The 27,696-nt window shown below is 35.6% G+C and overlaps 2 protein-coding genes across 3 annotated transcripts; both read left to right on the forward strand.

Annotated features, from left to right (window-relative positions):
* Positions 1–6,693: 6,693 nt before the first annotated feature.
* LOC132266877 (protein DETOXIFICATION 49-like) lies at positions 6,694–10,033 on the forward strand. Of its 2 annotated transcripts, XM_059767887.1 has the most exons (5): positions 6,694–7,099; positions 7,334–7,531; positions 7,844–8,468; positions 8,609–8,793; positions 8,876–10,033. In XM_059767887.1, the coding sequence occupies exons 2-5, from the start codon at positions 7,400–7,402 to the stop codon at positions 9,464–9,466; spliced, it is 1,533 nt and encodes a 510-aa protein (XP_059623870.1). In that variant the 5' UTR covers positions 6,694–7,099; positions 7,334–7,399; the 3' UTR covers positions 9,467–10,033. The 2 variants fall into 2 exon arrangements, with proteins under 2 accessions (XP_059623870.1, XP_059623869.1); XM_059767886.1 differs by having other exon boundaries at positions 6,694–7,531.
* A 116-nt stretch (positions 10,034–10,149) lies between these two features.
* On the forward strand, positions 10,150–10,949 carry LOC132266879 (calmodulin-like protein 30). Its single transcript, XM_059767888.1, has one exon. The coding sequence runs from the start codon at positions 10,227–10,229 to the stop codon at positions 10,779–10,781; it is 555 nt and encodes a 184-aa protein (XP_059623871.1). The 5' UTR covers positions 10,150–10,226; the 3' UTR covers positions 10,782–10,949.
* Positions 10,950–27,696: the final 16,747 nt, after the last annotated feature.

Below are 27,696 nucleotides of genomic sequence, written 5' to 3' on the forward strand. Positions count from 1 at the left end.
AAGTGTTTGATAAGCGTAAATAGGTTTGCAAAATGTGGGAAGTGTTTGTCCCACATTGGAAAAATATTAAAACCTAAAGGCACCATGAGGCCTATATAAACCCCCCCTTAGGTTCATTCCAAAGCACTCCAATTCAAAATCATTTTCTCTAATTCTGAATTCTCTCATCTCGATTCTTCAATAAGTGTCTGTGGGTACGAGCCTTTGTCTTTGGGTTTGAGCCTTAGTCAGTCACTCCTAGTCCAAGTTTAGTCAGTCACTCCGAGTCCGAGTTCGAGTCAGAGAGTACTACACCGAGCCAGTTCGTCTATTCCTTTGGTTTGCAGTGCTACTACCGAAGGAAGTAAAAGTTATTGTATCTTGGGAGATAGACGCCACTGAATCCGTTGGTACCATAGCGGCACGAATCTGTCTTAAGGACATAAAATCAAATTCTAGCCTTGACTTATTTCCAGGTTCTGTTATTTTGTTTTATTCTATTTTATAAGATATTATATATAATATTTTTGCATAATATTTAAATAGTAATGCTATAGTGTATGATATACTTAGACCATATTTTTGGACTACACTATTTTCGACATTTTCACAGCAAAAATATTATTTCTGTTTTATGCAAAAACAAAACGCCTAAAATATAGCGCATGCTAAATGAACCCAAGTGAAATTCTAGGTGCTACACAGGCCGAAGCTCTTTCTCTTCGTAAATCTATCTTATGGGCTATTTCACAGTGTTTTGATAAGGTTTGGTTTGAATGTGATGCGTTATTAGTGGTCCAGGCGGTGAATGGGGCGGATGGTGGTCCTATGGAAATTCATGCTATTTCTTTTGATGTGCAAGTGTTGTTTGAGAGTTTCTCCTTTTCCCGTCTTAGTCATGTCCGTCGGCATAGCAATGGAGTAGCTTATGCTCTTGACCAGCTATCTCGAAAGCATATTACGACTGATGTTGTTCTTGTTCATCTTCCAGTTGGTATTCTAGATTTGGCAGCCAAAGATTGTTTGTATTGATGTTGGTAGTGTCTTTGTTTACCAGGGCAATAAAAAAAAAATTTATTAAACCATCTTCATAAAAAAATTAGTCTGTAATAATTGACCTAGGGCTACATTAGAGTCATAAGTTTCTAACACCTACTATACATATATGTGTGTGTGTGAATATAAAAATACATACATTAATATATCAATATTGGATGGATGGTCCCTGCAACCTGAGTAGGAAGCTGAAACTAGTGAATGGGTAGAGCCTTAGACGATGAAAATTTCTTTGGGAGCATATGCTCACGTGAATCTTCATCACCAATGCTTGGCCATTTGCAGCATAAAGTTCTTCAACACACTTGCAGAGAGACCATATTTTTAGTCGCCCATGGTAGTCCAACACCAAGTATTTTGAAGCATTTAGAAATGCTATGCCATCTAGTATTGACGACCACCTATTAATTATAATAATTCAACATATATGTGTTTGTTTCTATGTTTTTGTTTTGTGTGTGTGTGTGTGTGTGTGTGTGTGTGTGTGTGAGAGAGAGAGAGAGAGAGAGAGAGAGTTTATTCATTTGTCTTGCACTCAGCAAATTGAGTTTATTCATTTGTCTTGCACTCAATAAATTGATCATCATTTGCAGCAAAATCACTAAATCAGTAGGGGTTTGGATTATATTAGTAAAACAATATACTCTTATTATACATGCTGGAAAGTTAAATATATAGGGAGACAATTATGAGGTTACAAGCTAATATTAACTTATAACAGTTCTCTCAAATTACAATCTAATCCCCCAAATCATAGTTGTTAAAGTCTCAAGTTGAACTAAGATGTCAATTTTTTTTTAGGGCGAGCCTGGTCAAAGTAAGACGCTTTTGTCATCCTAATGCATATTAATGTCAAGTTATAAAGAATAATTAAGATATGCAACACAAACTAATCATTATTAAATTAAAGCATATCAATTCAATAAATTAGCTAAATAAAAAACATATCTTTTCTATTTACGTATGAATTCAATAAAATTAATCTACGATCACAATTAGCCACGGACATAGATTTGAAGGGACTTTAAAAAAATTATTTTTTAAGCTATCATAATGAATTTTTTAACATTCATTGATTATAATTTTATTGAGTAATATATTCAATGTCAATATCACAAGCAAATAAGTAATGAATGCAACTTGTATTTTTTGTTTTTGTTTTAAATATCTTTCCTTGTAAGATCACAAATTATTTTTAATCTTTTAAATTTGCCATTAGAGTATGCATGCACAATATTAGTTTCATATTCATCACCAAGTGATTATGACAGCAACGAAAGAAAATTCTTTTGAATAAAATGAGCAAGACAAATTAGTTTTTGTTTGTTTATTTATTTTCTTATAATGGCTTAAAAAAATTCAATATAGAGTGGTTAGGTGTGATAAGGTTCATTTGTCCCACATCAGATCTAGATGGAAAAATGATTGGATATAAATGGGTGGTTATGCAGCACTATCCAACAACTTGAGTTTTTGGGTAAATGGGCAAGCGCCCACCCGTTATAATTAGTATCAAAGTCTGACCCAATCCTCGATCAGGTGTCACGCCAAGTGCCCGACTTGGAAGACATCCGAGTGAGCACCTCGGGTAGGCAGGGTGGTCCGAGCAGCAACGAGGGCATTGCGAGTTTGAGTGGGGGAGAATATAACAAGGGTTATTTGTTCCACATTGGATTCGGATGGGAAAGTGATTAGGTATAAATAGATGAGTATGCAACACTATCCAATAGTTTGAGCTTTTGGATAAATGGGCAGCGCCCACCCGTTATATTAGGTTAGAACAAAAACGTTTAGTGGGGAGAATATTTTTATAGTGGAATTCTTCTTAATTTTAGTGATGGCATATTTGAAGTTTTACAAAATATGAGGTTTTTGATATATCAACTAAGCATGTTCATAAATCATTTTATATGCATATGTATGAGTTAACCAAATCAAATTTGATTATAAATCAGACTATGCAAAACTTACTTTACACATAAATTATTATCAATATTCATAATCGAACACTACTAAATACCAACAAATGTAAGTAATAAACTATAAGTTTATGAATTTTTTCAAATATTTAGTAAGGATGACCACGATATGATATAAAACATTCTAATTTAGAAATCATTTAATAGAAAAATAAAAACGATATGAACAAATCATTAAAAATAAAAGGTGCATTCTTATTTTAGTCTAAAACCTCTAAAAGGTGCGAGCCTTAGGGGTTTATGTGAGCCTTACTGAAAGGGCCGGACACTTGCCATCTGATCCAAAAACTTAAATTGTTTAGTAATGTTACATTTTCACCTAAATATGCTCAAGTCCATCCCGATTCGGATTCAATGTAAGACAAGCCCCCTCTAACATTCTCTCCCACCCAAACTCGTACGCCCTCATTGCGGTCGGATCACCTTGCCTACTTGTTCCTCATAACAATGGGAGGACCCTATAACAACTCGAACTCAGACTCCACCAAGGTGGGCGCTTGGCATGACATTGAATCAATGATTGGGTTTGACTCTGATACTGCTTATAATGGGCTAGAAACTTGCTATATAACCCAAAATCTTAAGCTATTAGGTAGTGTTGCATACTTAGGGATAACAATTTACCCCGCCTCGCTAACCCCATTTAAACTAATTTTTGGGAGCCCATTTATGGGATTTAGGTGCGAATGGGTTTGAGGGGGAGGAAACCCACGCAATTCGGGGTGGAAGTGGGGAAGGTCGCTTCACCCTATCCTATTTAGGCTGCTAATATACTAATTTACTCTCATATATATATATATATATATATATATATATATATATATATGTTAAACTGTAATGGAACCTTAAATACATCATTTTCACTCTTCAACCCATCTAGAAAGATCCAAGAGTCCAAGAGTCCCTCATGACTTGCCACCAACCACCATCATCGACTTCCGTTAACCTTACCGACCATCGATGAGTCTATTTTCTTCTTCTTCTTCTTCTTAACAACAAAGTTGGAGGCTTAACCACCTTCTATGCTAACAAGACCAGAGATCTAGGATGATGGCACCCATGACCATGCCCTCGCTCATCTGTCTGGGTTTTTGCAACATTATACCTTTCTCTTTTGTTTTTCTCTTGGTTTTGTTTGGTGATCTTCGTCTCGTTTCGAATTAGGGTCTTAATTGTTAAGATTGTATTCATGTATTTATGTATGAGGGAATCAATCTATAGAAACAATTAGGGTTCTTGCTTTTTCTCTCTATTGAATTAACATTGAATATATATATATATACACTCAACTCAAAACAGTTTGGGGTGGGGTCAGGGGAAGGCCACTTCACCCTGTCCCATTTAAGCTGCTAATATACTAGTTTACCCTCATATATATATGTATGTGTGTGTGTGTGTGTGTGTGTGTATATATATATGTTATACTGTAATGGAACCCTACATACATCATTTTTACTCTTTAGACCTTCTAGAAAGATCTAAGACTCCAAGACCCTTCAGTCCTTCACGGCTTGCCACCAACCATTGTCACCGACTTCCGTCAACCTCATCAACCACCGGTGAGCCTCTTTTCTTCCTTTTCTTTATAATAAAGTTGGAAGCTAACCCCCCGGCGGGTTAACAGTGATGGTGGGGCTTGGGCCTGGCACACACGAGGCCAGTGTTCGAGTCCTCTACCAAGCCTTCTAATTTCGTCGACTAACCTGGTGCTGTAGCTATGGGGCCGGCTGCAATATCCCCAGTTTGGTGCTTTGGGGGTGGGTCCGAAGGGCCCTACCCCAGGGAGTTCTGGGTTATCAAAAAAAAAAAAAAAAAAGAAGAAGAAGAAGAAGAAGAAGAAGAAGAAGAAGTTGGAAGCTAACTCACCCTCTATGCCAACAAGGTCTTGGATCTAGGACGATGGCACCTATAGCTATGCCCTCGCACCTCTGTCTAGGTCTCTACAACATCATACCTTTCTTTTTTGTTTCTCTTTTGGTTTTGTTCGGTGATCTTCGTCTCCATTCGAATTAGGGTTCTTAATTATTAAGACTATATGCATGCATTTATGTACGAGGGAATCTATGGAAACAATTAGGGTTCTTGCTCCCTCTCTCTTTCTCCCGCTTAATTGTTGAAATGCATGTTTGGTTTGATTAGATACAGAATCTTCGATTTTCATGCACTACATTCGTAGATATATTTAATGCTTTTGTACTTATAATTAGAGTTATTTGGTGAATTTTGAAATGAGGAACAACTTATATATATATTCGGCGAATCTTCAAATAAGCTATTTGGCGAATCTCCGGATTGTTTGTATGTACGTACTTATCTATTAATTATCTCCTTGTGTGGATTTTCTCAATAGTTGTTTTTTAAAAAAGAAAAAAATAATAGGGAAAAAAATTAAGTTAGAGTTTAAACAGGGCGGGAAAACTTAAACGGTGGTGGGGGTGAGGACAAGGTGGGATGGTACATCGTTTAAATGGTTTTGGGTGGGGGACAGGGCAAATAAACTTGGGGGGGAAAGGGGGAGCAAACCCTCATTGTCATCCCTATGTATATTGCTAGCCTATATGTGGTTAAGTCCTTTCGATCTCATCTGAATCCAACGTGAGACAAGCCCTTCTAACACTAGATATGTACTGGGTTAAGGCTCTTGCTGAGTCTGAGGACTTTTTAAAACATAGGCCTACCTTTAACAACTGACCCACAATAATCTTATAAAAAAAAAATCACACCAATTAACGGCAATGAATTTTCATTGGAAAGCATGATCCTTTGATGATCCTCACAAAAATAACTCAATTTAATACATAGTTTTGAATTAATTAAATGCTTAAAATGAATATTACTTGCCATAAAAATAGAATAAAATTCCTAGTGCACAATATTTAAAATTTAGAAAAAAATTAAATTTTAGTGACCAAATTCAAACAAAATTGTTGATCATAAAGTTCAGAAAAGATGATTAGTCACCAAATTTTAAAATTGTAATCAATGGCTAGTTATTCGCAATCAATTTTTAAATTTGGTGTCCGGCATTCACTTACTTGAGTCGGTTTACTTGGCATGATTCAAATTTAAAAAGGTAACGGATAATTTTTTAATTTTTAATTATTAATTAAAATTTGACTTTTATGTTGCATTATGGAGTATTGAAATCAACGTTCTGAAATTAGAATAAATATTTCTTCCAATTTCAATTTCAATTTCAAAGCTCATTTGATTTTCTCTTAATATTTTTAATTTGTAAGTTAAATTTGATCAAATATTACCTTAATATTTTTCTGGTATTCATTTCATGATCTGTTTTCTGGCTAAATGAACAAGATATTTGCATATTGATCTGAACTAATTCAATTATTTGTCCTTGTACTTTTGCACAGATATGGTCCAAAATTTTCACACTCCAGTCCAAGGTCACGCGGGGGGCCATCAACCCCTGGATTTTTCCTTCCCCAACCCCCTTTTACAAGATGTGTGGCACGTGCAAATGCCCACCAGCTCAGGTGTGTCTGTTGTGACTTGACAGGTGTGTTGACCCGACCCGAAATGTCAAAGTATCACCACCCCCAGATTCTTTACAAGCCGAAGCTGATGGAGGTTTTGGGACATCATATATAGTGAGTTTTAACTTTTAATACTCTCCTTCGATTAATTAAATTGAATCTTATTATTATTATTATTTTTTTTGTCGCCTTCCTTAACCAACAACTAAGGTGAAAAATGAGAAGTCAAAAAAAATGTTTCATAACTTGTGACCTGAATGATCTCTTTTTTTAATAAAAAAAGGTGAAAAAGAGCATATGCATTTGCTTGCACTTAATTTCCAATAAAAAAAGAAAAAGAAAAAAGAAAGAGGTTTCCTTGGCATAGTCTAAGCAGATTCCTTAGCAAAATGACAAACCATTTTTCACTGCCAGCTTCCACCTTATCCTGCTCACACTCGTCCAATCCCCACCACCAAACTCTAACTAACCTACACACAGAGATGTACATGCATATGTTATAACATATATGCATATACATGTAGAGAGAGAGAGAGAGAGAGAGAGAGTTGCAGGTGCAGGGAAGATCTGTGACAGTGTTTAAGAATTGAGGTAGGTGCTTTCATGCGTTACGAAGATGCAAGTAAAGAAAGGAATGTTCTGATAACTGACCATTTTCATCGATCAGCCTCGATCTCATCACATGCATCACTTGTCATTTGTTCTTTTAAAAGTTATATATACATCTCTCTCTCTCTCTCTCTATATATATATATTATAGTTAGCATATATTTAAGGCTCAATTAATTTTCCTACTTTCTTTTCTTCTTCTTTCCTTTCTCTTAGCGAGGCCCAAAGTCCAAACAATCAACTACAAGACAGGTGAGAGTGAACTTTTTATGATATAACAAGATGGAAAATAACTCTCTAGAGCTTCCTATTTCAACTCCTTTGTTGATTCCCACATTGAAAGAAGCTTCTCAGGATGAATATTTACATGAACAAAACTCAAAATGTCAAAGATGGCCACCGACCCTTTCCGAGGTCAGTCTATTTGCCTGTTAATTCACACACACACACATATATATGTATGTTAATTTGTGTGTTTTGCAATCAATGTAACTCAAGGGCATTGCAAGCCCGTTTGAATTTGGAGTCTATTTGTACCTTAATTCCTTTGGACAGGGTTGGAGATCTAGTTTTGTATGTGTTGGAGAATCACTCTAACTCAACGGTTCTTGTTAGTCTGTTTGGGTTTAGAGTCTATTTGTACTTAACCCTTTTACAGAGTTCGAGATCTAAGTATCTTACTTGGCGAAGAATCAATGTGACTCTCTCTTTATGTCTCTTTCTCAGGTGGTTGAAGAGTTCAAACAGCTCTACACCATAGCCTTTCCAATGATCATCACCGGTCTACTCATCTACTGTAAATCCGCGATATCGATGCTTTTCATGGGGAGATTAGGGAAAGAGGCCTTAGCAGGTGGCTCACTCTCCCTTGGCATCGCCAACATCACCGGCTACTCGGTCATCTCAGGCCTAGCCATGGGCATGGAACCCATCTCTTCTCAAGCTTGTGGAGCCAAGCAATGGCCACTCATGTGTCAAACCCTCCAACGCACCATTGCAATTCTTCTCTCTGCTTGCATACCCATCTCTCTCTTGTGGCTAAAGATGGAACCCATCCTTCTCTTTTTCGGCCAAGACCCAATTATCTCTTCCATTGCCTCTACCTATCTAGCTTTCTCTCTCCCAGACCTCCTCTTCCAATCCTTCATCAATCCTCTCAAAATCCACTTGAGGACACAGAACATAACTCTCCCTCTCATGCTCAGTGCCGGCTTTTCACTCGCTCTTCATGGTCCGGTCAGCTACGTCTTTGTCCACCGGCTAGGCCTTGGCATCAGAGGGATCGCGGCGGCGGTGGCTATCACAGATTTCAATCTACTTGCAACCCTATTAGTGTATCTATGTTTTTCAGGCATGTCATTAATTACCGTCGTCATTTATCTTATTCCCATATAAATAATGGTTCGACACGTCACACTGTTTGTCTGTTACCTATGTTGAACTTTTTAAAGTCATTTTTAATAACTTCGCTATCAATATATGTTTTTTCAGGAAAAACATGGCAATGTTGGTCACTTACTCAATGCTTTGCTGAGTGGAAACCAATTATAAGCCTTGCAATTCCTAGCTGTGTATCTGTATGCTTAGAGTGGTGGTGGTATGAGTTGATGATAGTGTTGTCAGGAATACTTCCAAACGCGGCTGAGGCGATGGCAGCCATGGGAATTCTCTTGCAGGCAACTTTTTCTATTTTTTATTTTATTTTATGTAACGAATAATCAATCCACTCGCTAACCACTTTGAACTCTCTTGCTCCAGGCAACTTCATTTGCTTACATCTTCCCTTCGTCGATGAGTTTAGCCGCGTCAACACGGGTTGGGAACGAGTTAGGAGCAAACCAACCGAGGAAAGCCAGGATTTCATCTCTAGTTGCACTTTCATGCTCCATTTTCAATGGTTGCATTGCTATGTCATTCATGATGTCGATGCGGAACGCTTGGGGACGGGTTTTTACCATTGACGAGGCGATTCTAACGTTGACGGCGACGGCATTGCCGGTGGTGGGGTTGTGTGAGCTAGGGAACTGCCCTCAGACCACTGGTTGTGGGGTGTTGAGGAGTAGTGCCAGGCCAAGTTTGGGTGCTAATATAAATTTGGGATCCTTTTACGGAGTTGGGTTCCCTATTGCAGTTTTTATGGGCTTTGTGATGGATATGGGATTACTGGGCCTCTGGTTGGGCCTGGTTGCGGCCCAGCTGGTGTGTGCTCTTCTAATGGTCCTTGCCTTGATGAGAACAGATTGGGTGTTACAAGCAAACAGAGGCAGAGAACTAATTGGTGTAGATGATGACCAAGAAGCACAGAGTAAGACCTTTGCAGGATTATTACCAATCAAGATTGTGAATTAGCAATCAGAATTTTTAGGTTTTGTTTTTAATTTTGAGTACGTTATTATGAAAGTCTTCTTTTGTTTTTAGTTGTTACTTGCACATACATGCCTCTAATGAGATTCGAACCCTGACCTCTCATTGGAAAGTAGGGGTCTGATACCGCTAGGCCACCAGCCTGTTGGTCGTTATTATGAAAGTTTTGGTAGTTCAACATGAAACCTCAAAAACAATTTGTTTCAATTAGGGTTTGCAGAGCCATGAGTGTGAAAATGCATGGTTGAAGTGTCCAAAATGGTCTGTTCCTATAAGAGTGGATAGAGGCTCAAACTGAGAGTTGATCTGTCCCTTATGTCTTCTACATGATCGATATACGCACATAATATGTACAAAGAATTAGAGCTAGCAGAGGAAACCACCATGACCAAATTCTGTTTAATTCCCATTGTTTTCCAAATCAAGAAACATTATAGGAAGTATCTTTCGCTTTATGGGCGGCGATCGGATAACTTGTGGAGAGAAAGGATGGAGGCAGAATCTGGAAAAGAAAGTGCAACTTGTGGAGTAGAAAATGTTATATTGTCCATTGCTTCTTTGATGTTCATGCACTTGATGGAATTTTGCCTCAAGTTGTACAAAAAAGTTATTCATTATTGAGAATATAAAAAGCCCAGAAGAATCATAAACTTGTATATAAAGAAGGCTGGTACCAAGTTCAAAATTCAAATTCACATCATTGTTAATAGTTTTTTTATTGCATCAGCTACAGCAGCATTAGAGAATGTCAAGTTTGAGTTTTCTGAATTTCCAAAATGGCCTTTCGAGGAAGGTCTCACTGAAACCAACCCAATCAAGCCTCTCCAAACAGAGACAAAGCCCTAGCTTCTCAAAGGTTTTCCAGCCAAATGTAGAAGAAATGAAAGGGGTGTTCAACAAATTCGACATCAATAAAGACGGGAAGATCTCTCGCGAAGAGTACAAGTTAGCACTGAGGGCACTGGGGAGAGGAAACGAGGGGAGTGAAGTGTCCAAGGTGTTTGAGGCCATTGACACTGACGGAGATGGATTCATCGACTTCAAAGAGTTCATGGAAGTGCATAACCGGGGAGGTGGGGTGAAGACGAGTGATATTCAGAGGGCGTTTCGCGTGTTTGATTTGGATGGAAATGGGAAGATAAGCGCAGAGGAACTGCTGGAGGTTATGAGGAAGCTGGGAGAGAGGTGCAGCTTGGAGGCGTGTCGTAAAATGGTGAGAGGAGTGGACACTGATGGGGATGGACTGATCGACATGGATGAGTTTATGAGCATGATGACAAACACCATGAAGCTGTCTTAGAGTTTTCATGCTTATTTTTGGAAGTTACATCTTTAGATTGTTATGTTGCACCTGTTTTTTTTTTTTTTTTTTTTTTTTCAACCATCAATATTGGTGTTTAAATTTGATAAAACGTTTCTATAAATTAGTACTAAATGCTTGAAAGACCGTTTTGGCTTTTCTATTCCATATCGTAGGGTGGATCTCGAAAGATATGAAAAATCTACCTCCAAGCTTTACATATGATTTTCGTTGAATACGACTTTCTACATCATTCTGTATGTATCTATGAGATAGAGTATATATAGATTCTGTTGTTCTTTCCAAGTGTAGCTATTTGTTGATCATAAGCTAAACTTTAGATTGAATTCAAGTGTAAAAAGAATAGAACAAAGTGTGGATGCAACCAAAAGAGCATGGAGGAATTTGTGTTAGTGGGAGGGTAGAAATTTTCCTAAAGAGTAATATGCTTGAAAACACTTTCAGTATAACAAAAAAACATAGAATAAAGTGTGGCCACAACAGCACAGTGCTGCAACTCATGAGAACCTTTGTCCTGTTTGATGGTGAGTGAAAGGGATGGGGATTCTGAATTTTCTTTCAGTTCATCTTCTTTACCCAAAAATTAGTACATGATTCCGGCTAATCAATATGTGTGACACATCAATAAAATGTTGAATAAAGCTTACACATATGTGACTTATTTATTGATGTGTCACATGATGGTTGGCCTAGGACATTGTAATATTTCTTGGTACCCGAGGAGTACTATAATACCCATTGACTTTGGGTACTATATATATTGTTGCTATACCGGAGATACTAAGATGCAAGCGTGCACATAACTGTGTCTACTTAATGTAAGAGGCCAAGAAAATTTTCCAATGTTCCCTATGTTCAGTACTACTCGAGTGTCACTCCCACCTCATTTTTGAATTTGAATTTGTTTCACTTATTTGAAGGTTTATTCAAGAAAGGTGTAGATACTACGTAAACATTGAGCAACAATTGGGACCAGTTTGTTAATTGGGCATGCCAACATTGGAATCAAGACTCTCTTGTGGTTGGGGTCTGTCGTCTAACCCTAGCCTCTTTTATTTACTATATACGGCATGAGAGAGAGAATAGAATTTTCAGAAACTCACCATCATCACAGACGAAGCGGTTTGAATCCATTGCTAGTATTCTAAAAGCTTCAAGGAGATCATCCTTCTGTAGCCTATCTAATGAATGGTTAGCTCATAGTTGTTATCAACGGCCATTCCATAGTCTAATTCTCTTTTGTGTTGTGCTGATATGTTGAGCCTCATCTTATTATTATTTTTTTTTCGGTAATTAAGTAATTCACATAAATAAAAATGAGTAATTACAAAAAAGGAGGGCATTTCCCTCGGCCCAAACATTACTGGGCAAGCAACTAAGAACAAAATGTCCACTATAGTAGCCCAAAGAACCCAACAAAGAAGCCCAAAACCTGACTAAACCCATGGTCCAAAAAAATACTTCCTTTTGCACACAGGTATGTACCTTCAAACACATCCTCGGGTGGGATGAATCAACAAATCATAAAGTATCAACACTACTGGGTTATGGTTGGGTGGTTGAGCTGTTGGAATAGGTGGTGGAGGTTGTGTGTTGGGTGGTTGCGAAATAGAAGAAATGATTTGATTGGGCAAACTCATAAAAGGATGATGGGAGATTACAATCTGCTGCAATTTCTTTTTTTTCCTAGTTGTACTCACACACACATGCCTCAACTGAGGCTTGAACTCCCGACCTCCCTTTTGGGAAGTACAGGCTTGATACCGCTGGGCCACTGGCCTGTTGGTTGCTACAATTTCTTTTGGTATGGCATGTTTAAACCAGGTGAGCTTATGCCAGTGGGTAGGTGGGATTGGTATGGTTTGTTTAAACCAGGTGAGCTTGAGCCTCATCAGGGGCAGAGCCAGGATTGTATGGTTGGGGGCCAAACTTATAAGTGAACATTACATCTATTATAAGACTACTTTAAGCTAAAAAATAAAAATAAAAATTACTATTGATTATATCCATACAAAAATATATCTAACCAAATTTTTACCAAATTGTTTAAAAAAAAAAAAAAAATTGTAATTTAAAGAAGCTTTTTTTGAAACTTCCCTAACAAAACACAAATAAAATTAAGCGAAAATTTAATGAACTCTCAAATAAACAAACAAATTGAAGGCCTTATATGCTAAGGCTCAAGCAAATTTTCAAAAAATAGATTTTCAAAATAAAAATTCCAGAAAATATTAGAATCTGAAAAATCTATTGGCAATGGAAAAAAGATAGAATTTGAAGAAATCAAAACATGATTTTAGCTATAAATAAGTCTCAAAAGAAAAGTAAAATGACTTAGAACTAATGAAAATGGAGAACCCACAAAAATTGAAGTCTAACAGAATATATTTTTAAGATATCTCAATAGATTCAAGCAATATAATTGAAATTGCTTCACTCACCTTATTTAGGGTAAAAACCAAAGCAAAATGAGAGAACAAAAGGAAGTGAGAAACTTGCTTTAGAAAAAAAAACAAAGACAAACAAGAAAAAGTGGAGCACAAAAAAAATGAAAGAAACCTCAATTGGAAAATAAAAAATAAAAAATTTGAGAAAGAGAGAGAGGGCCTCAAAAGGATAAAGGGTATTAATATATATTAATAGATATAATAGATATTAAAAGAGAGAGATTATTGCAGTAGATAGATAGATATGGAGTACATTATATATATATATATATATATATATATATATATAAACCTATATATACATATTTTTTTTGTTAAAGGCTCATTAAAGAAAAATTCCTAGGGGGTCACCAAGTATAAATTTACCTTAGTTACCTGTACTATTTTTTGTTTTAGCTTATACTAAAAAAAGTTTTCAAAAATTTTTGGGGTGGCCATTGCCACCCCTATCCCTCCTAGCTCCCTCCGCCCCTGAGCCTCATCTTGCTGTGCTGATTGTTTGGCCTTTTTCAAGCCATGCTTGTTGGGTTTCTCAGATTATATATAAAATTTACTTAACCCTTATATATATATATATATGTTCGGCTAGAGAAAAAGCTAGGTTTCGCTTTCCACTGTGAGTGGAGAGTGGAGTGGGTGTGTCTGGCGTGCCAGGAGTTGCAATCGTTCCAAAGTGAATATCCGAATAATATTCCAGTTGGAAGTTGCAGAGATCACGCGATTATATGAAGGACTGGAATGACTTCCTTCAAAGGTTCTTTTTGTTTTGAAAAAGGACTTTGGGACCGTTCTATAGCTAGTGGAAAGAAATGCGGTATTGAAAGTGTAACGACCCACTTCACCACATGGTATGATATTGTCCACTTTGGGCCTGAGCCCGCACGGTTTTGCTCTTGGGCTTTATCCCAAAAGGCCTCATACCAATTGGAGTGACACACTTACATATAAACACTTCACCTTTTTCTTTCCTAGGCGATGTGGGCTTGTACACCTGTAGCTCACCAGTGTGGTAGCCTGTTAGTGTCTTGCACCCGCCCACGGTACACCTGCCCACAGGGTCATCACAATCCACCCCCCTTGGAGGCCCAACGTCCCGGTCGGCACACTTCTTGGGTCAAGGTTTGATACTATTTGTAACGACCCACTCCACCACATGGTATCATATTGTTTGCTTTGGGCCTGAGTCCGCACGGTTTTGCTATTGGGCTTTACCTCAAAAGGCATCATACAAATTGGAGTAGCCTGCCAGTGTCTCGCACTTACCCATAGAGTTAGCACAATCCACCCCCTTTGGAGGCCCTACGTCCCCATCGGCACAATTCCGGCTGGGTCAGTTTGTAACGACCCACTCCATCACATGGTATGATGACCCTGTGGGCGGGTGTGCCGTGGACGGGTGCGAGACACTGCCAGGCTACCACACTGGCGAGCTACGGGTACACAATCCCACATCGCCTGGGAAAGGAAAATGTGAAGTGCTTATATGTAGGTGTATCACTCCAATTGGTATAAAGCCTTTTGGGGTAAAAGCCCAAGAGCAAAACCGTGCTGGCTCGGGCCCAAAGCGGATAACATCATACCATATGGTAGAGTGGGTCGTTACAAATGGTATCAAAATCTGACCCAGCCGGAAGTGTGCCGACGGGGACGTTGGACCTTCAAGGGAGGTGGATTGTGATGACCTTATGGGCGGGTGTGCCGTGGGCGAGTGTGAGACACTGTCAGGCTACCACACTGGCGAGTTACAGGTGCACAGTCCCACATCGCCTGGGTAAAGGAAAGGTGAAGTGCTTATATGTAAGTGTGTCACTTCAATTGGTATGAGGCCTTTTGGGGTAAAGTTTAAGAGCAAAACCGTGCAGGCTCAGGCCCAAAATGGACAATATCATACTATGTGGTGGAGTGGGTCATTACAAATGGTATCAGAGCCTGACCGAGCCGGAAGTGTGCCGACGGGGACGTTGGGCCTCCAAGGGGGTGGATTATGATGACCCTGTAGGCGGGTGCGAGACACTAACAGACTACCACACTGGCGAGTTACGGGTGTACAATCCCACATCGATTGGGAAAGGGAAATATGAAGTGCTTATATGTAGGTGTGTCACTCTAATTGGTATGAGGCCTTTTGGGGTAAAAGCCTTAGAGCAAAACCGTGCGGGCTCAGACCCAAGACTTGAAGTTGGGGGCAATTTGTAGACACTAAAAAATTCACATGATGGGTTCATACTATAATTTGGGCTAATCATCAATTTGATCCCACTTTGAAATATGGGCCGGTTAGCCAAACCACCTAAGCCCACTACTAGATATGGGTCATGGATCAACCCAAACTACTCAACCCACTTTAATGGGTCAATTTCAAATTGCTAACTAACTAGGCCCATTTGGAGATTAGGTTAATTAAATAAAACTATAATTATTCTTAATATATATATATATATATATATATATATTTGAGGATAATTATCACTTAGGATAATTATCCAAATTATAATTGTGATAATAATCCAAAATGACTCAAATGATTATTTTGTCCTTTCATGAATTCTATAAATGGAAGTAAGGGGGGAAGGAGAAAGGGGATCCGAAGAGAAGAAAAAAGCTCTGCCGAATTTTACACACATTCACCTCTTAAAGCTTTGAAGACTCAACACTTTGAATACAAAGGACTATAAGCACGTTTTACAAGTGCCAACCCTTTCAAAGTCTTTCATTCAATCGTTTGAGATTAAGCTTTTACGGCTCTAAATCGAAAATCAATCCAAATTTCCTTCATTTCCTGGAGATTTGAAGAAAGTTCCTTGTAACCGATTCAATATCAAATATTAAAGCATTTGCACCGAAGATTTAGGAGATCGAATAAGAGGACATTCTTTCTTTGTAAAGAATATTACAGAGAATTGTACCCCCTTTATCAAATATTAATAAAATTTATTATTTGCTCCTTATTTTGTTCTTTATTTTATAGATACAAAATTTGTGTGTACAATTCTCTGTAATTTTTTTTATTGCACATAATAAAAAAAATGTATTACTCCTAGCCCACATGAGTTAAAACTGTGATTGCACATAATAATAATAAAAAATGTATTACTCCTAGCCCACATGAGTTAAAACTGTGATTGCACATAATAATAATAAAAAATGTATTACTCCTAGCCCACATGAGTTAAAACTATGATTGCGCATAATAATAATAATAATAATAATAATAATAAACTCCTTTTCATTGAACTATGTCATGACTTGATCCCTATTTGAGGGTACGTAGGTAGCTTAGAACTACATTCTAAGTTCAGTTACCAAAAAAAAAAAAAAAAAAAAAAAGAGGGAACAACAACAACAAATTTATTACTCCTAGCCCACAAGAGTTTAAACTATGAACGGTTAAATAAATAAGATTCTTTATTTGAAAATATATATATATATATATATATATATATATATATATATACATATATATATATATAGAATTTTATTATCAAATTGCAAGAAGACAATTTTATGAGAATTATTCCAATACATGATTGATCAAAAAAAAAAAAAATCAAGACTACCAAGATTGCTTTTGGATCTCGTCTTGTTCTTTCTTCAACAACCTCTCCAAATTTTTTATTGTTTTCGTGTCCGCATCAGTGATAATAGGGGCCTCATCAACCGCTTGTCGCTCTTTTTGAAGGCTTGTAATACCACATTTTCTCTGAAGCATTCTTGCGTTAGTCTCTTCAATAGAAGCTTTGTGTTCCTCGATCCGAGCACGCAAATATTCAATTTCTTTCTCATCATTAATGAGAGCTTCTTGAAGTGATTGAACACACTCCATGTCCGCATTATCTAAGGCAAGAACCTCACTAAGGCGAGAATCGACATTATTCAGATGTTGAATGCATGTCTCTTCAGTTAAGGTATAAGCATACTCAGATTGAATTCGATTATATTTTTCAGCACTCTGAAGGTATGTCTCAATCCTTTCTCAAAATTTGGAACAATCTACAGAAAACAGAGAGAGTCCCTGAAAGAGTTTTTCAAGCTTTGGCCTGAGCGACGGAATTTTCGAAAGCAGGGTATTTGCTATTGCATTTTTTATTTTACCCTCAAATGGCGTAGCCGCCATGTGTTTAGCTTCAGAAATCACATCTTTTGTGTCTAGTGTAATAGCTTCAGAAGGCGCAACTTAATGCAATGACTGAACATTCCCAAGGGGTTGTTTTTCGGCTAATGATTCAACACTCGCTTCAAATGTCTCACCAACCCTCTGTGGTGGCTGACTTGGAATCTCCTACTCAATTGACAAGGCTAGAGGTTGGGACTTGCAATAAAAGTGCAGGACTTGCAATAAAATGTATGGACTACTTGCTATAAAGTAGGAAAAATAAGTGTTAGATTTAAATTAGATATAATGTAAATACATAACCGGAATGTAAAGATACATGAATGGAATTGAAAGCAAAGTTGCTGTATTGTTGTGTGTGTTGAACAGGGTTTGCAAGTTAAGCCTAAGTGCTTTATTTATAGACTTTTTCTATGCAACAAATTGATATGTGACAGCCTTGGTAGCTTCCACTTGGCTTGGCTTCGCATTGCCAAGTGTCCCATGTCTTTGGCGGTTGTAACCATTTCTATAACCACCTTCTTCCATCTTTTTCTTCCTCTTTGTTTATTCTGAGTATAACTTCAGCCATATCCTCCATGATTTCAAGTTATGTATAATTCTGAAGTAAGTTTTCCACTTGTCCTCTTCACAAACTTACATATGTCCCACGTTTTCTTGTTTTCTTTCTTTCTGCCATAGATTTTTTCCTCTATTTCATACGCACGATTTTATTAACTTAGCCCTGTCATCCATAATCTTCGACAACTTCCTTCAGTTAGTGGTAATAACTACATGAAGTACCACCATTTTCAACTGACGTGCTCTTGTTTGGCCAAGTGTCCCGTGATTTAAGAAGTCTTTCCTTTCATAGAGATCTTCTTCCTGTATAATTCCATATATATCATGCACACACATATATATATGTATATGTATAAGTCCAAACCAGAAGAAGTTACCTAAAGCCAAGGAGACGTGGGTATGCAAATAACAGATATATATATATATATATATATGTATATGTATATGTATGTATATACATATATGTATATGTATGTATATATATTACGAATACAAATCATCCCCCGCATTCCTTTTCCTTTACGACCCACGTTTCCTTGATTTTGGTAACTTCCTTTAACTAAACTTTCCTTTCTGGTTTTTGCTCTTATGGCATTGTGGCCCCATTACTTCAGCGATTTCCTCTTCATGGGTCGTATCTGATATATATATATATATATATATATATATATATATATATATATATATATATCCATAAATGCTGACCATTCCCCACGTCTCCTTTTCTTTTGCAACCTTATGTTGACTTAGCTGAAATAGCTGTTGAAGTCTCCTAAAAATAAGGAGAAGATCCAGCGTCACGTTCTCCCTTTCCTTGCTTAGTCAACTTGATCTTGCCATATTGAGAAATCTTCATTTACTTAGGGACTTTGGGAACACACTATTTTGTCCATAAACCTTCTATAACAACAACTCTTAAAATAATTGATATACTATGGTAAACTACATAGAACCTGTCATATGTTGCTCTTGTATTGGTTAGATTTGTCTTGCCTTGAATAATTGCATGAGGTTGCATGTATGGTAGCATTTCCAAGCAATCCTTCCATTTCATTAGGTTATCGTAGGCCATTGTTTAAAGTTGGCAAGTCCTAATAGGACTCACCATTTTCTTTAACATAGGAGATTCCACGTGGTGGGATTTCACTGGCCCACTTATCCTTGCTTCCAATTGCTACGTAAAATTGCATAGTTTTAAGGACAATACTTGTGTCCAACCCACAGGTTGGATGAAGTTCATCCAACCAGTGGACGTGGCCCAATCAATTTAAGACAAGTGTACAAAAGTATAGTTAAAATTAAGTTGGGTATTGCCCAACTATTCGGGTTTAACCCGTTACTCTAATATTTTTAAAGGATCAAAATAACCCTATTTTCTCCCTCTTCATTCTCTCTTTACCTCTTCTCCTTCACCCATATCTCAAACTCGTTTGCCCAAATCAGAGCTCCTCTATTTTGGCTTCACAAAACTCATTTTTGCCAAGAAAGGTACTTCACTTGAACTTTAGGAAGCATCAGTAGTCAGTACTGATGCTAACAACAAAAAGTCAACCTAGAACTCATTCGCGAGGAAAAATCCTTCTAATGCTAGGGGTCATCATACACACACACACACACACACACACACACACACACACACATACCCATTTATATATATACCCAATATATGTGTGTAAATATTGGGTATATGTCCTGCCAACAATTCTGTGTGCAAATATGTGTATGTGTATGTGTACGTGTATATGTGTATAATCATATATGTATATATATCACAGATAGTTGGTGGTGGTAAGCGGCGGCGGTGGTGGCAACCTTGACATGGTATAGGGTTTTGAGATGTGGGTGAAGGAGAAGAGGTAGAGAGAGAATGAAGAGGAAGAAGAGGGAGAAATTAGGGTTATTTTGGTCCCTTTAAAAATATTATAGCAACGGGTCAAATTCGAATAGTTTGGCAATACCCAACTTAATTTTAACTTTACTTTTAGACACTTGTCTTAAATTGATTGGGCTACGTCACCAGATTGAATGAAGTTCATCCAACCTGGGTTGGACACAAGTATTGTCCTAGTTTTAATACTCTGATGAAAACTTACCAAAGTTGTGATCCAATGTGGCAAGCTCCTTTAGAACTCGCTACATGCTTCCTTCTCATTGGTAGATGTCGTATAGCCAATCTTCAACAATTTCACAGTATAACTTCTTCTTTTGGAATATCAAAGCACCAATCTAGTGTGGCAAGTTCACTGGAACTCGCCACATGAACAACGTACTCATTACTGATGTGGATCAATAATAAATTGACATGTGATCTTTAATTACCAAATCAAATATGATGGATAGATATTCACTTACCAAATTAGAGATAGTGATTTGATTATCATTTATGGTTTGAAAGAAATGTAGATCAAGGGTTACTATGTGCACTGTCATAATTTTGCACAACAAAAATCTTTCATTTGTGAATTTACAGAGAAGAGGAATGCGGTTGCCATCCATGTGTCACAACTGCTATAAACGAGATGATTCAAATGATCATCTATTCTGTGCATGTGGATTTGCTACAGCTAGCTGTTTGGAGTGATGTTTTTGATCTGTTGCAGATTGAATATCCAGGTTTTAAAGGTTTGAATCCGGTGGTGGATTGGTTTTGTTAGCAGATTGCTAGTAAGTCTATCAAGTCCATAATTTTATGTGGTGTGTTTGCAGTTACTATTTGGAAAATTTGGTCCATTAGAAATCATGTTCTACACAAAGGGATGAGAGATCAGAGTATGCAGGCTGCTCAAGCTATAGTTTGGGAAGTTATCACTTACCTTAACTTTCGTCTAGAAGATTTGTTGATTATATTAGGCCATTAAATGGGTTTTGGAGGTCGATTTGGTAGTGAATACCAAGTTTTCGTCTCTGCAATTCCAGGTTTCAGAAGAAGGGGTCAAGTTTTGATGTGGTTTTGGTTGTTCTGATTTGGTCCTTTAGTTTCAAGAACAGAAAGCAGCTGTTGAGGACCTTATTTAGTGGATGGGTTTTATGTCTCTGATCAGTAACTTAGCATATGTGTATTGAATTTTCAATGTCAGATGGTGAGGATAGGCTGTTTGTGTTGGAAATGGATTATGTCCATTCCAAGATTTGTATTGGAGATTTATCTCCTTTTGTATTTGTACTATATTTTTGAATTTTAATATATATAAAAAAAAAAATTTCATTCAGAAAAAAATAATAATAATAATTAGACGTATCCATTTATTATTGGTTCATATCAACAGTGAATATGTTGTAGATCTTCACTAATGAGGACCTAAGTATTGTCCTTATATATATATATATAACAATATTTTTACAAACAGCCCACCAGCCCCGTGCATGTCATTAATTTTCTGTAGATTCTAAAATTTATATATAGAGATAAATTTCAAATGAAAAGTCATTACTTGATACACCGATAAAATACTTAGATTATTATAATGAAATGTGAAAAAAATGTCTTGGAAACACTTGCTTGTGTGAGTGATTGTAGAAGGTCAAGTCTCTGTCCAATTTAACCATTTTGACGCAACCGTACTTGTAATGGACCTACTCTCACTATTCACTAGTAATGTATAAATGTAAGAAATGTACTAATATTTATTTCAGTAGAAGACAGTAAACATAATGACAAATACCAAACGTTCAAAACATTTTCCCTCTCTGCAAAATCAAGGGCCCAACCTTAATGTGGGCTTCTGGTGCCTTCTTTGTCATCAATGAAAACTGTGATGGCTTCCCCAAATTTGGCTACATGACATCCAAGTATCACATAATCCCATCATTTGATCATCTAATCTCTGTACCACACATTTACATGACCCCATACTCATGTTCTATGCACATATATGCATGCAAGTGCAGAGTCAGAATTTTAGTTTAAAAGGTAATGTTAAGAAAAAATATATATTTAAAGGAGTAGAAGAGAACAAAATAAGAAAGAGGAGAAAAAAGGTAAGAAAATGACAACTTAGAAAGGAATAAAATTAGAATTTAATTTAACAAGGAAAACTTAACATTTTTAAGGAATTTAAAGAGTAAATGACGAAAAAACTAAAAAATTAAGAGATAATTTTAAAAATTAATAATTATAGAAAATTTCATATATATATATATATGTGTAAAATATATATATAAAAAAAAAAATAGGCGGGCCAAGTCAGGGGCAAGTGCCCCTTTAGCATACATGGGCTCTGTCCCTGCATGCATGCATATAGACACACACACCCACATGCATACATACATACATATACAAAAGTGATTGATTCATGAATTCGGTGAGGAATTCTAGGCATGTTTGGGTTAATTTTTGAAAAATAGTTCTCAAGAATTAAAAAATAATAAAAAATTATTTTATAGAATTATAAAAGATAATTTTTTTTGACCTTTTTTTAATTGATTTTTAAAAAATATATTTTTGAGAAATGGTTAACCAAATGATTTTTTTATTTTATTTTAATTTATCAAAAAATAACCAAACCACCCTACTTTTGATTTTTTTTTTTTAAAAATTCAAATTTTCTCACCATTAAATGCTGGCAACAAAATTTTGAACACCTAAATTCTCTCACCAAATTGGGTGACAAGCGAGAACTTGTTCCACTAATAGTGATTTTAGCATACACTAGTAAAACACATGTGGGACGCGCATGATAGTAAGTGTGATAATTGTAAAGAATAAAATCATAATAATAATAATAATAATAATTTTGCATTATTATTTATTATATAAATGATATTATAAAAACATAGTATCTATTGAAATAAACAGCATTACAAAATTTTAAATTAAATTATAAAAATTTAAATACAAAAATAATATTTTATATAGAATATTTAGTTTAGGATTTTATTGGTATATTTTGATGTAGAATTTTATTTATTTATTTATTGAAATAAGTTTTTCTTTCTTTTTTTTTTTTTTTTTTTTGTTCTCTAAATAGATTTCCTTTTATTGAATTAAATAAATAATTGTTTTAATATTAATTATTTACTTCTCTAATTAGATTTTCTTTTATTGAATTTCAGTAGTTTAATTTTTTAATATTATATATTTCATTCTTTAATTAGATTTCCTTATATTGAATTTCACTAGTTTAATTTCTTAATATTATATATTTCTGTCTCTAATTAGATTTCTTTTTATTGAATTTTGGTAATTCCTACTACTATATTAATATTATTAGTACTTCCTACTTCTATATTATTAAATAAATTAATACTCCATATACTGAAATAGTCAAACTCTTTGTACTTTTAATAATAATATAGATTTATTGAATTTTAGTATTTTAATTTTTTAGTATTATATATTTACTTCTCTAATGAGATTTCTTATTACTATATGATTATTATTAGTAACATGTCCAATTACTATATTATGAAATAATTTTTTTTAATATTATATATTTCCTTGTCCAATTAGATTTTTATTTATTAAATTTCAATATTTCCTACTACTGTATTATTATTATTAGTAGATTTCATTTTATTGAATTAAAAAAATAATTTTTTAGTATTATATATTTCTTTCTCTAATTAGATTTCCTTTTATTCCAACTCTAGCCCTATTGAATTTCAGTAGTTTAATTTTTAATAGTATATATTTTATTCTCTAATTAGATTTCCTTTTATTGAATTTTAATACTTCCTACTACTATCTTATTATTATTATTATTAGCATTTTCTACTACTATATTATTAAATAAATTAATGTACTGAAATATTGAAACTCTTTATACGTTTAATAATAGTATAGATTTATTGAATTTTAGTATTTCAATTTTTTAATATTATATATTTCCTTCTCTAATAAGAAAACTACTATATTATTATTATTATTAGTATGTCTTACTACTATTTTATTTAAAAAGCTTTTTAATATTATATATTTTATTCTCTAATTAAATTTTCATTTATTAAATTTCGGTATTTCCTACTATATTATTATTATTATTATTATTATTATTTATTAGAATTTCATTCTCTAATTATATTTCTTTTTATTGAATTAAATAAATAAGTTTTTTAGTATTATATATTTCCTTCTAATTAGATTTCTTTTTATTAAATTTCAGTAATTTAATTTTTTTTTTTTTTTGTATTATATATTTCCTTTCATAATTAGTTTTTTTTTTTTTTTAATTCAATTTCAGTAATTCAATTTTTTAGTGTTGGGGAAGAAATCCATGACACCATTTTCCTACAAAGAAGAGAGTAGAAGATCGATGAATCTTAACAGCACCGGTGTGGTGCCCGCCAATAGCTCTCCGACGATCAAGTCAGTCACTGGAGGTCTAAAAGAAAGGCAAGGATTTAATAATCATTTTTTGTTATACTTGATTGACTGGTATGATCTCATTCTTATAGCCGCTCTCCTTCAATTTGTTTGCAAGACTAGAGGAGATCCGTTTGTTGCCAGATTCGTTGGGGATATAATCTACCCCTTTAAACTTCAAATTGTGCCAAGACTATCCTTATCCTGTTGAACCACATCATCTTATCTCTTATTTAAATTCTCTTTATCAGTTGCCCCCCATTCCCAAGCTTGCTCGTCTAGCTTTGGGAATGTAAAATTTATTTATTTACCTTTGTGTACTGTTCCCGCGGATACTATACCCCCGGGTAAGGTTTTTTTTTTTTTTTTTTTGCTACCCTTGGGCACTCTTTCCTTGGGTAATGTTCCCTTAGGTACTATTCCCACGAGTAAGAATTTTTTTTTTTGGTACCCTTAGGCACTCTTCCCTTGGGTAATGTTCCCCTGGGGAGTATTCCCAAGGATAAGATTTTTTTTTTTTTTGGTACCCTTAGGCACTCTTCCCTTGGGTAATGTTCCCCTGGGTAGTATTCCTGCGGGTAAGAATTTTTTTTTTTTTTTTTTTGGTACCGCTGGGCACTTTTTCCTTGGGTATTGTTCCCTTGGGTACTATTCCCACGTATAAGATTTTTTTTTTTTTGGGTACCCTTGGGCACTCTTCTTTTGGGTAATATTCCCTTGGGTACTATTCCTGCGGGTAAGATTTTTTTTTTTTTTTTAGTACCCTTGGGCACTCTTTCCTTGGGTAATGTTCCCAATGGTTGAATTAATACAGATACTAAATCAAGGTTCTGTTTTGGAAGGGCATGGGTTTAAACCCATGATCAATGACTCCTAGTGATGTAAAACTGAATTTTTCTTTTGAAAATCTAATACACTATTTGTAAACTTTATTGGTTTCAGTCAGCCCATCCCTTTTGCAATGGTGTAATACTCTTATTTTCCAAAAGGATAAAATTGGAATTTAAAGTTTATTTTTGTGCATTTTTAATTGGTTTTGTGTCTATTTGCTTAATTGATTTTGTGCCTATTTGTGTATGTGTTGAATTATTTTATTTCTATTTGATTTGATTGTTAATTGGATCTATTTGCAATTATTTGAATTATTTGCGTTAATTATATTATTATTTGTCTGAGTGGACCTATTGGTAATTATTGGAATTGGTTGTGTTAATTTCATTATTGGGTTTAAACTATTGTAATTAAGTTAAGTGAGTTTTTTTTAGACGTAACCTAAGTGTAGCCAACATAGATTTTAAACGTAGGCTTTGTTTATGGGCCGACTAGGATTTAGATTAGGCCTCTGTTTTTAATCCTACAGGGAATAGGGTTTTAATTAAGCCTATATATATATAGAGCAGTATGTCACCTTAGGGTTTTAGCAAATACAGACCCTATTTACGTTCAGAGTTATTGAGAGAAAACAAAGAGGAATGGAGAGAAGTTGTGAGAAACAAATAGAGCAACTTTGGTGAGGGTTTGGCCGTGGCTTGAAGGACAGACGTAGGAGAGGGGAAGATGGAGCAATAGGAGATTGAACAGTGAATTGGATCGCCGGAAAAACTTAGAAGGACGGCAACAGAGTTTTGAATCAAAAACTATAAAGGCAAGTTCTTTCATTTATCTCTCCCGTTGCTTGTGTTTTGTGCGTCCTTAGACTGTCTCTAGGGTTTTAATTGATCAATAATTAAATTATGCATGCTTGTTATATGCTAAATCAGATATCTGTATGCGTGGAATTATTCTATTGTAGTTCTTGCGTCTCTGGGTTCTAGTTTGGATTAAAAGCATATTAAATCGGTAATGACCTTAATGACTGTAATTAATTTAAACTGTTTTGAACATGTCATGGAGATGATCTTAGGTATAAAGAGGACTCTGAGGTTCAGTATTATAGATGAACAGAAGGTTGGGAATGGCCGGAGACGAAGCTGGAAGTCGAAACTGCGCAAAACTGGATGGAGAAGGCTCTCAGAGAGAGAGAGAGCTGGCTCTGGGAAGCAAAGAGCCGGCTCCCATTCTATTAGAGCCGGCTCCAAGGTTATAGGAGCCGGCTCTAGGCAGGTTAGAGCCTGCTCTTTGTTTCTAATAGCAGGCTCTATGATCCTATATGTGTTCTGGAGCAGTTTGGGCCTTGTTTGGTTTAACTATGGGTTTTGGAACTGTGTTTAGGCTACTGGGATGGTTTGTAACACTAATTTCATGGAGTATTAAAGCCCTAAGATGCATTAATTTATTTATAGGCTAATGTTTTAAACTGTAGGAAAGTCTAAGGCAAGTCGCAGGCAGTTTACGGACTTAGCGGACCGAAAGAAATTAATTGTGCAAACTGTGTCTATAAATTAAAAAGAGTTGGAACATGGATTCCAAACATTATATCATGTTATACTAGAGCCACTTTTAATAAATTAATGTTTTTGTACTCAGGGATTTAACCGTAGGAAGGTATACAGCAGTGCAGGTTGTTAACGGATGAAAGAAGTTTAATTGCCTAATTTAGTTTTAGCAATTTAATGGAGTATGTATATATTTATAAATCTGGTTGTAGGTGCATGGTAGGATCATTTAATTAACAAGTGTGATCTATGCATATCCTGGATGTTAATTGTTGAAATACTAAATACTTTTCTGCAATGCATGGATTTAAGCTTGGAATTTTAATTGCGTTAATTTTAAGGCATTACACTGCAATTATTTGGATTAAAGTTTGGACTTAAATTGCTGAACTAGTATTTATGTAACGACCCGGTCATTTACCTCCCTTTCCTTTTTCCTGAAATTTTACGAATGAATTTTTTTCGTTTAATTTTCCTTTCTGAACTCTATTTCTTGTCGCTTAGTGTCGTCTCGAGTGCTTGGAAATGATTTCCGAGACTCTTTTCTGTGGATTGACAACTTCCTTTGAGGACCGAGTCATTTCTGCATTTTCACTTTTCGGACACTATGCACTATTTCGTCCTTTTCCCTATTCTGTCTTATCTCCATTTGTCACTTGTTTGGCAAAACCTCACTTTTTATGCTCGGAGTTAGTTTTTGACTTCATGTACCTTCATCTTCAGTGGTTTTCTCGAAATACGTATCTTTACTTTTGTAAGAAAGTACTCTGGTTGCTCCCGGTGTCCACAGAGGTATAGATGCACAAATCTTCAGAATCTTTTTCATTTCTTGGAGTGTTTTTCATAAATATCTTTTGAAGATATTTTATTTCAGGGGTATCTAAGAAAATATCTTTTGGAAGATATTTTCATTCTAGGGCAGTTTCGCAGTTAACTCTTTTTGTAGGGGCCATTGTGCAATTAACGAAAGTTATTGCAAAATGTCTCGTATGGAGCCTGGATCCTCGTATGGTATTCATTTTCACATTTCGTCGAGTCATGGACTCTTGGAATTTCTTTCTGGTCATTTTTCTTCAGTTTCAGAGTTTTTGGACCTAGT

The sequence above is a fragment of the Cornus florida genome, unplaced genomic scaffold (genome assembly GCF_030987335.1).
Source record: "Cornus florida cultivar Cherokee Brave unplaced genomic scaffold, ASM3098733v1 CherokeeBrave_3.0.0_Hap2_Chr07, whole genome shotgun sequence".
Lineage (NCBI taxonomy): Eukaryota > Viridiplantae > Streptophyta > Magnoliopsida > Cornales > Cornaceae > Cornus > Cornus florida.